Here is a 9,571-nt window from a genome sequence, read left to right as displayed (position 1 = left end):
AAAAAAAAAACAAAGAGACGAACCATTTGGGGGCCTTTAGGCACTGAGACCCCAGAGCCCAGAGAGCAGCCTCTCTGCACAGATTAAGATGGTCATCCTATTTGCCAAATAGTCACTGAGATAAATTACCCATGTGCCAGGAACAGACCGTGTTGTTGAATTAGGGGGAGCTGGATTTACAGCTCTGCCATAAACAACTAAAAAATGGGGCCCAAAACCCCAAAACAATGTTTGTCAGGCATCGTGCCCCAGGCAGCACAGGACAACAATCCTGGAGGGAAGGGAAGCAAATGAAGGAGCTACAGGCCACAGCGGAGGAGGATGGGGAACCCAAACGCTGTCTCTCTGATTGCGGAGACAGGGTAAAGCCAGAATTCACAGGGCAGGGCAGAGAGAGGAGAGAGCTGCCTGGAATGAGAGCTGGGAGGTCAGCAGAGGGCTCCTGAGTCTTCAGCTGAGTGCCCAGCGGGGCGTGCATTGGAGGAACCTACCCGGAGATGTGCAAGGAGAAGGCAGAACTCACACAGGGCTGGCAGGAGTTCACCTGCGTGAGGGGGAGGAGAAACCTCAAAATGTGTGAGCCATTGGGCAGAGCGCTCAGAAGGAAATTGCCTCAGTCATGCGGCCAACTCAGCTCCAGGTTAAAGGCCACACCTAGTCCCACTAACGCAGCTTAAAAGCAAGCCTTGGGGTGGGGGAACAGTGGATGCGGGGAGGGAGGTTGTTACTTTGTGAGGGGTGAAAAGGATAACTATTGCATTGTTCTGTACACCTGAAACTAATAATAAAAAATGAAAAAATAAAAAAGCAAGCCTTGAAAGGGTCCAGTCATCTCCAAGTAACTTAATTGCCTCCTAGAACCAAGCACAAAATTATTTAAAAGAGAAAATAATCCAGCACTCAATGTAAAATTCACCCAGTTAAATGTCTGACACCCAATTGAAAACATGCCAAGAAGCAGGAAATTGTGACCCATAGTGGGGAGAAAAAAAACATTAGAAACGAACCCACAAATGACACAGGTGATAGTATTAGTAGGCAAGGACAGTCAAACAAATATTATATTTCATATATTCAAGACGGTGGAGGAGAACACGACCATGTCACGGGAGCCATGGGAGATTAAAAGAAAGACAAATTGAACTTCTGAAGATGAAAAGTAGGTCTGTCATAAAAAACACACTGGATAGGGTTAACAGCCGATTAGACTCCGCTGATAAAAGATTAGTGAACTTGATGATAAAGCCTTCGAAACTGCTAAAAAAGAATCATGGGGGGGGGGGAAGACTGAAAAAAATATTCAGGTAGCTGTGGGACAACTTCAATTGACCTAATACATACAATTGGAGTCCCAGAAGAAGAGGCGAGGAAGAGAAGAAAAAGATTTTCTTTTCAAAGAAATAATGCCCAAAACTTTACCAAATATGATGAAAACTGTAAACCCATGGAACCCAGAAACTCAGTGAAGCCCAAGCACAAGAAATATGAAGAAAACTGCACCAAAGCACATCATGATCAAATTGCTTAAAGCCAGCGACGAACAGAAAACACTAAAAGCAGACATTACACAATGCACAGTGTCGAAGGTGAGGATGGCAGCAGACTTCCGGTCACACAGCATAGGCCAGCACAGTGAAGCAATGTCTGAAATACCAAAAACCCAAACCAAAACAATTTAGAACTACATGCCCAGCAACACCATCTCTGAAAAGTGAAGGTGAAACCAAGCTTTTTCAGACATGCAAAGGCAAAAAGAATGCAAACATTTTGAGAAATGTGAAAGGAAGTTCTTCAGGCAGAAAGGAGGTTATCCTCCATGGAAACACACACATCTACAGAAAGGAATGAAGAACCCCAGAAATGGGAAATGGAAGGTAATTATTCCTTATTTTTACATTACTTTAGAAGATAATTGACTGCTTAAAGCAAAAATAGTAACAATATATCATGGAAATTCTAGCCAATGTAGAAGTAAACAGTATGACAATAGTAGCACAAACAGGTCTAGGTCAGGAGAGGGAAAATGTTAAGTGCACTGTTGTAAGTATATTTCTTGAACATAGATTGTAATACGTTAAAGACGTGTATTATACACATTTTAACCACTGAAAAAGAGAGAGAAATAAAAGAAAAGTCAGAGCTCTGCCTCACAAAGCAACAAAGGAGATAAAATGAAATCATAAAAGAATTAATCTATTAGTCAAACAGAAGGCTGAGCTGATAAAGAGGGAAAGAGAAAAAGAACAGGTTGGACAAAAAGAAGACAAATGGCAGGATGAGAGGTTTAAAATACCCAACTACACCAAGTCACACTAAATGGTCCAAACACCCCAATTAAAAAACAGAGGTTGTGAGATGATAAAAAGAGAAAGAGCCAAGTGTATGCAAGGATAAAGGAGACGTGAGAACACTACCAACCAACTTGACCTGCTGAATAGTACAGTTGACCTTGAACAACACAGGGGTTAGGGGCGCCAACCACCTGTGCAGTCAAAAATCCGAGTCAGCCCTCTTCAGTCAGCCCTCTGCACCCAAGGATTCCCAACCACAGGTTGAAAGTGCAGTTGAGCATTGAACAACGTGGGTTTGAGTGTCCACTTTCCGTGGTGTCAGTGGAACCGCACAGTTCAAACTTCAGTTGTTCAAAGGTCACCTATAAAGAACACTCTATCCAACAGAAGAACACATTCTTTTCCCGTACACACAGAACGTTTGCCGAGATAGACTTGTGTTCTGGGCCATAAAACAAACCTCAATAAATTTACAAGGATTGAAAGCACACAAATTATTTTCTTGAACTACAGTGAAATTAAATTAGAAACCAAGAACAGAAAATATCCGTAAGATCCCCCAAATACTTAGAAAGCTGAACAACACCTTTCTAAATAACTTATGGGTCAAAGGAGAAATTTGAAAGGAAATTAGGAAGTACTTCCAATTGAATGAAAATGAAAACACAATCTATCAGTTAGTGGATGCAGCTAAAGCAGCATTTAGAAGGTAAGGTTAGCACTAATGCTTGTATTAGAAAAAAAAAGTTCTTGTTTGGCCTTAAAAATAAAACAGTCGATTACATTACCAGCAGAAATGGGTTTACTCAGGAAAAGCAAAGAATTGCAACTGGGGACAAGCAAGCCATCAGCAAGTTCAACCAATGAAGGCAAGGAACGATGTTGTATGGAGAAAGAGGAGGAAGTCGAGAAGGGTTGTTTTGAACAAAAGTCCATTGGGGGAACGCAAGAGTTCACCGTTTGTTGTTGGTTGAGTTGCTGGGGTGGTCAGTTTCTTGTAGGAGATGCAATGCATTATACATGCTTTCCTGTTGGACCTGTAACTGATGGTTCTTCCCAGTTGCCGTTTCCTCTGTTTGTGTAATTGACAATTCTTCCTGTAATTGACACACGCATACTGTGTGAGACCTCCCTCTGGTGCCCCGACTACATTTTAGAGAGGTTTCCTTTTATTAATTTTCAGTCTCAAAACAATCACCTAAGCTTCCACCTTCTGAAACTAGAACAACAACAAACAAAAAGGCAAATCAAACCCAAAGTAAGCAAAATAAAGAAAATAATAAAAATCAGAGCAAAATATCAATGAAATAAAAAACAAAAACAATTGAGAAGATCAGTCAAACCGAAAGCTGATTCTGTTGGGAGTCGTCTCAGAGTACTGAGACCCTAGGTTGACTGCAGGTGGGGAATGGCAGGTGGCTGAAGACCCCCACGTTCTGTGTGCTGAGAAAAAGACTGTAAAGCTGCTTGTTAGCTGAACAGCAAAAAGGGAAACTGCTAAAATCAGTAACCCAACAACGCCTAGCTCACCTCCTGTGCTTGGAAAACCAGAAGCGTCTAAACCACAACCACCAGACCCTCGGATGTTACTGTCTATGGACTTATGAACTTTTGGGACTTTTCCATCATGGACTTGCTGACAGTTGCTATTTGCCTTAAGTTTCACTTTGCTTAAAATATATTATTAGTTTATGCTGTATGATCATGTAACCTGTTGCCAAGACATTATCTCACCTCCAAACTCCTAAGTCAGGAACATTGGTTCCTCCTTCCCCAAAACCCCCCTAAAAAACCCCTATGCTTAGATAAGATTTATTCCTGGTAAAGGAGGAACTTGCTCTCTATATAAGCATTATGTCTTTTAATAAAATTTATCCTGGTTGCCATCTGCAGTCAGTGACCCTCCTAATCCCAACTTTGGTGTCTATGCCATTTCTTTCATTTCTCATTTCCTCACGCCGATCAATCATGCTCAGGGACCATTCGGTGGGTTCCTGGCCTGTACATCCAGGGGCCACGGCTGTCGAGCCGGCTCTCGGCATGATTCTTTGAGAATATAAGAGTTTTAAACCCCTCTCCAGATTGATCAGAAAGAGACAAGGCAAATCACCAATATCAAGAAGGAGAAAGATGATACTACGACAGGTCATAATGACGTTAAAAGGATAATAAACATTATGAACAATGTTATGCCAATAAATACTATAACTTAGATAAAATGGGCAAATTCCTTCAAAGACACAAGCTAGCAATGCTCACTCAAAAAAAAAATATATATATATAGGGCCGGCCGAGTGGCTCAGTTGGTTAAGAGCTCGCTCAAGAGTTTGAGATCTGAGCAACAGCAGTGCGAGTCCTGGCCCGAGCTGAGCAGCCACTGAGCTGCCAACAGGTGGCAGGATGGCTCAGCTAAAAAAAAAAATAAATTTTAAATTAAAAAAAAAATATATATATATATATATAAAACACCTTATTATCCCTCTGTCTTTTGAAGAATTTGAATTGTAATTAAAATCTTCCCACAAAGAAAGCTCCAGTGAATTCTACAAAGCACTTAAAGAAAGAATCATACCAGTTTTATACAACCCCATCCAGAATCAGGCCCACTGATCTAGGGGGCCAGCATCGCCCTGATACCCAAACCAGACACAATCACTCCAAGCAAAACAGACTACAGACAGGTTCCCTCGAGACCACAGGTGTAAACGTTATAAACAAAATGACCCTTTTGGCCAGCCTCTCCGTCCAATCACAGGGCCAGGGCAGCCCATCCTTGTCCCCAGCCTGTTGCCTGAGGTGGCATCTGATTAGGGTCGGGGCTGGTGTCAGGTTGGGTCCAGGATGGTTGAAGGGGTGGGTGGGTTGTCCAGTGGGGTCACAGACCCAGCCAGCAGGGTGGGAAGTGGGATGGTGACCCTGAGAGGCCAGGAGGTGGAGGGCAGTGATGGGCTGGGAGCTGCGACTGTTCCTGGGCTTGAAGGAGTCCCTGAAAAGTCCTCCTGCAACCTGTGACCTCCAGCCTGGAGTCCTAGCAGGCCACAGACGCCGCTCCGGCCACCGGCGTGGCTGCCCTCACCGTGGGATGTGCTGGAGGCCTCCCACTTGCTGGCTTCTCCAGCGCCCATGCGGCCGCGGTCTGCCTGCCCTGCAGGGACGATTTTCTGCTGCGTGGAGCACGTCCTCCTCCTTTCGTCCTGCAGCTTGCGGGAGGGGCCGTCTCTGGAGCCCAGCACCCTGGAGGAACTTGGCGCCCAGTCTTGAGCTGGACCAGCACAGATCGCCCTTCCCGACACCAGGGAGCTGCCCGCCCCGCCCCGCCCCGCTCCCGCTCCGCCCTCGATTCGCATCCCAGCCCTATGACCAGCCTGTTGTGGGACAGCTCCCTGCAGCTTGGTTTCCACGCACGGAAACGGGGAGCCTGGGACACCTCAGACCTACCTGAGTGGGCGCAGAGAGGTGCCGAGGGGACTTGGGGTAAGGAGAGCGGTTCCCCCTCGGCTGGCTCTTCCCAAAGCCCCACTCTCGGTGGCCACCAGGGGGCGCGCTGGCCCCAGGACCTGCCCCTCGGAATATTCTCGTCGCAGAGGGAGCACCAGGCAGGTTTTCCAAGCCCCTGGGAGCGTCAAGGGGAGAGACCTGCAGCCCTGCAGAGGATGCCAGGGCCACCAACCTCAGCCACAGGCGACATTGAGGGGTTCTGGCTTCCAGGTGGGTGCCAAAGGCACACATAGGAACATAGGTTCTGGGACTGTGGTGCCGTGCTCAAGGTCACTGGTAAAGACAGGGTGGAACCCCTGCTACTCTGGGCAGGCGGGCTTTGATGTAGAGGGGTGGGAGAGGGGTATGCGGGGAGCGGGGCGTTCCGCGGTGGCCCGGTCCAGGAGAGGCAGATGGACTGGTGATGGCCTGGCCATCAGGGCTCCACCACAAACCCCCAGAGCCCCAGTGTCGTCCCCCCCCCTCCCCCGCCAGGGACTGGGAAGAGTGACTCATCTCACCAAGTATGGGAATTAAGAGGTGAGTGCTTGGCCCAGGGTCAGGAAATGAGACAGACTCCCCCTCACCAGCTGCCACCCCTGCACTGTCTGCTGGGGTGGAGGGCAACGCAGGGGTTTCTCAGGCCAGGCCTGCAAGGGTGCCAGCCCTGGGGGGAGCCAGGGCTTTGTGCTACCCACGTGAGGCCTGAGAGTGTGGTGGCTGCCCAGGAAGTGGGGCCAGTCCCCCTGAATCCTCTGGCCCTCCTGGGAGGGGGAAAGTCTGCTTGCCTGTCCATCTGCTGGATGCTCGGTGCTCACAGAGGTACAATGATTCCAATTGCTCAGAGCCAGGCAGCGAGCCCAGAACCGGGCCCTCCGAGGCTGTGCTCCTCCTTGGCACCCAGCCCAAATGGTCACACACACACACACACACACACACACACACACACACACCTTTCCACCTGGGTGAGGGTGGCCAAGGGGGCTGCCGGGCTCACCTGCAGTGACTGACCCATGATGGCTGGGCAGTCAGTTCTGCACAGCTCCAAGGCTCAGCTGAGCCTGGAGGGTCCCAAGCCAGCCTCCCTGGAGGCTCTAGGACCAAGGCCTGGAGGACGTGCTGGGGAAGAAGGCAGCCTCTCCTCCCTGCTGCTCCTTATGGAGGGGCCTGGCCTTCCCAGGGTGGGAGGCCTCTGCGCTGTGCTCCTGCAGGAGCGCCAGAGGAGGTACCGGGGGAGGGTCATGTCCCCTCCAAAGGTAAGGAGTGATGGTGGCATTTCAGGCATCACACATGCTGCCACGACTGGCCCCAGGTGACAAGCCCTGGGACTTGGGGTCCTATGTGGCCGGATGACCTCTGCCCTGCCCCCTCCACTCCTGGAAGAACACAGACACAACCACACTGGTTTTCAATCATTTTATTCCTTTGTGGAGTTTCGAGTAGAAAAATAAACAGAAACCAAACAGAATGAATATGAAGTCAGAAGGGGTCAGAATGCCTCTGTGCCCGGCTCAGGGAGCTGTGTCCTCTCATCTTCGGGAAGGGATGGTTCTCTGTGCCCACAAGACCCGGCCCCAGACCTTTTGAGGAAGCCGCCAGCCCAGGGCCTCTGAACCCCCGCTGCGGCTAGGGAAGGGCCATGGAAGTCCCCAGGGCAGGAAGACGAAGCGATGGGTACATGGGAGTCCCCAGGAAAGGAATGGGGGACTTGCCCTGGGAGGCGGGGGGTCACAGGCTGGGGGCCAAGGTGAAGGTGAGGAGGCCCAGGGCCAGCGTGAGGCCCAGGGAGGTGCTGGTGAGCAGGGAGCGGGTGGGGGCGCTGCTGCTCAGACTGTCATTGCACAGGTCGCCCTGGCAGCACAGGGTGACCGCTGTGCCACTGCTGACCTGGTCGGGTCTGTACCTAGGTGTGCACGAGTCCACGCATTCCTTCTCCACCAGGTTTCCTGACAGGGACTCCACTGGGGACAAGGGCATGGTCAGGCTGGGCGGCCACCTCTGAACCCCACACCCCACCCAGCTAGCACCCACAGCACCCCAACTCCCATCTCCCGGCCTCCATTGCCACCACAACCCACTGTCTCCAGCATCACTCCCCCATCCTCCCTGGGCGTGGCCCCCCAACTCTGGAGGCACTTGGACAGAGCTCTGGGGTGGCCCAGAACACTCACCTTTGATCATGGTCCTGCAGAAGCGTGAGCTGGCAGAACAGACCTGAGGAGTCTTACAGTTGCTGGCGCTGGAGCATACGTGACAGCGGAGAGCCCGGGCTGGGGGGTGAGGGTGTCAGAGGCCTCGGCCAGCCCCAGGGAGGCCCCTCAGGGACACAGGGAGGCCAGTGTTCACCGCTCAAAAAGACCCCTCCTCGCAGACTGGACAGAGCCGTCTGCCACCCCTGCCTTAGGCCGTTTCCCTCTGAGGTCCCCTGGCCTGCCAGGGCTCCTGTCCTACACACAGCCTCAGCAAGACGGAGGTGACAGTCCCTGTCTCCTGGGGCCCTGGGAGCCCTCCTGGAGGAGGTGTCCTGTGCTGGGCATGTCAAGAGGAACGATGACAGGCATCAGAGAGCTCTGCGACTTGCTAAGTCCTCCATCCCAGGGACTGTCCCCAGATGGGCAGATGTTGGTTCTGCAGACCTAAGGGTGAGTCAGTGCCCCGGAGGCTATACGCCTGCGCAGGCTGAGCCTGTGGGAGGAAGGGCTGTCCTGGCAGGGCCTGGGCGTTTGTCTCCTGATAGGGGGTTGGGGGGTGGGGGAGCATCTCAAGACAGCTGCCGATGTCACTCCCTCTCACAACACCCGTTCTGTGGGTCGACCCAGGATTCTCTGACTCTCAAACGTAAGTCTGATTCCACTACGTTAAGATGTGAGGTTCACTTCGTTTTAAATTCTAAGTCTAGCACCCCACAATTTCAGGATTCTCTGAATCTCAGGGTCCACAGCTCCAGGCTTCCAGTGTCTGGCCCACAGGCCAAAGCTGCCCACCCTCACCCCCGCCCCTCAGCCAGCCCTCACCTGGCCCAGCAGCCACAGCCAGTATGACAAGAAGCAGCAGGACAGTCTTCATCTCGGGGCGTCTCCGGGAGCAGTGGGGGCCCCTCCTCTCCAGAGGCCTTATAGCTGGGATAGATGCTGATGGGAGGAGCCGGAGTGGGCAGCCAGCCAGACACTGGCATTCAAGCAGGACCTGCCCCGTCCTGGCCGGCCCACACCCACCAGTCTCACACCTGCCTACCCCTCACGCACCCACCTGCCCCTTCCAGCTGGAGGGAACTCTGCGCCTGACTGCCTCCCCCAGGGCAGGGGTCTGCTCTCTCCTTCTCAGGGCGGGCTCACTGCCGGGGCCCCCTCTCTGCAGCCCTCTTTCCACCCCTGGATCACCCACCCTCAGGGGTAGGGTCTGTGCAGGTGCCCTGGGGGTACCCAGGGCTGTGTCCAAGGGCCTGGAGGCAGAAACAAGCTCTGGCCCTGCCTTCCTGGGCTCTGGGCTGGGGTTCCTCAGCAGAGACCTGGAAAAGGACCCCAGGAAAGTCAGGGGTCCTGCTGAGATGTCAGGATGGAGGTCCTGAGGGGCGGGGCGAGCCGCAGGAGCAAGATGGGGCTGCTGGATGTGCCTGCGAAGAGGACCAGGGATAGGATGTGAAGGCTAGTGGGGCCTGGCACGTGGAGAGTAGGGTAGGGTAAGCGCAGGGCGGAGGGGAGAGGGGTGAGGTGTGGAGGCAAAGACTCAACCCCTCATTGTAGGGGACACTGTGGGCCCCTCCTGTCTCCACAACCCTCCCTCCCACCCTTCAGGAGCCCGGG

At 51.9% G+C, this 9,571-nt stretch overlaps 2 protein-coding genes and 1 long non-coding RNA gene across 3 annotated transcripts in view; all 3 read right to left on the bottom strand.

The window, feature by feature from the left end:
- Positions 1-6,091, bottom strand: part of LYNX1 (Ly6/neurotoxin 1) — a 10,027-nt gene extending 3,936 nt beyond the window's left edge. Inside the window, exon 1 of the mRNA XM_019657753.1 lies at positions 5,730-6,091. Coding sequence (XP_019513298.1) covers positions 5,730-6,020 — 291 coding nt within the window. The 5' untranslated portion in view covers positions 6,021-6,091. The remainder of the gene's footprint in view (positions 1-5,729) is intronic.
- Positions 3,071-5,651, bottom strand: LOC109390808 (uncharacterized). The gene is made up of 2 exons (XR_002125641.1): positions 5,368-5,651; positions 3,071-3,388 (listed from the first exon to the last, which is right to left on the bottom strand). It is a non-coding gene; the product is annotated as an uncharacterized LOC109390808 (long non-coding RNA).
- A 72-nt stretch (positions 6,092-6,163) lies between the features above and the next one.
- Positions 6,164-9,223, bottom strand: LY6D (lymphocyte antigen 6 family member D). Its single transcript, XM_019657758.1, has 3 exons — positions 8,783-9,223; positions 7,940-8,038; positions 6,164-7,729 (listed from the first exon to the last, which is right to left on the bottom strand). Exons 1-3 carry the CDS (start codon positions 8,832-8,834, stop codon positions 7,497-7,499), a joined length of 384 nt encoding a protein of 127 aa, XP_019513303.1. The 5' UTR covers positions 8,835-9,223; the 3' UTR covers positions 6,164-7,496.
- Between the last annotated feature and the right edge of the window lie 348 nt (positions 9,224-9,571).

The sequence above is a fragment of the Hipposideros armiger genome, unplaced genomic scaffold (genome assembly GCF_001890085.2).
Source record: "Hipposideros armiger isolate ML-2016 unplaced genomic scaffold, ASM189008v1 scaffold_280, whole genome shotgun sequence".
Taxonomy (NCBI): Eukaryota; Metazoa; Chordata; class Mammalia; order Chiroptera; family Hipposideridae; genus Hipposideros; species Hipposideros armiger.
Note: the sequence above shows the minus strand (reverse complement) of the source record. Positions and strands in the feature narration are given on the sequence as shown.

Bases quoted from the DNA above. Each gene is read 5' to 3' on its own strand.
- LY6D (XM_019657758.1), bottom strand. From the start codon at position 8,834: ATGAAGACTGTCCTGCTGCTTCTTGTCATACTGGCTGTGGCTGCTGGG. The intron at 8,039-8,782 runs GTGAGGGCTGGC...CTCACCCCCCAG, and splicing joins GGCTGTGGCTGCTGGGCCAG to CCCGGGCTCTCCGCTGTCAC. The intron at 7,730-7,939 runs GTGAGTGTTCTG...CCTTGTCCCCAG, and splicing joins CTGCAGGACCATGATCAAAG to TGGAGTCCCTGTCAGGAAAC.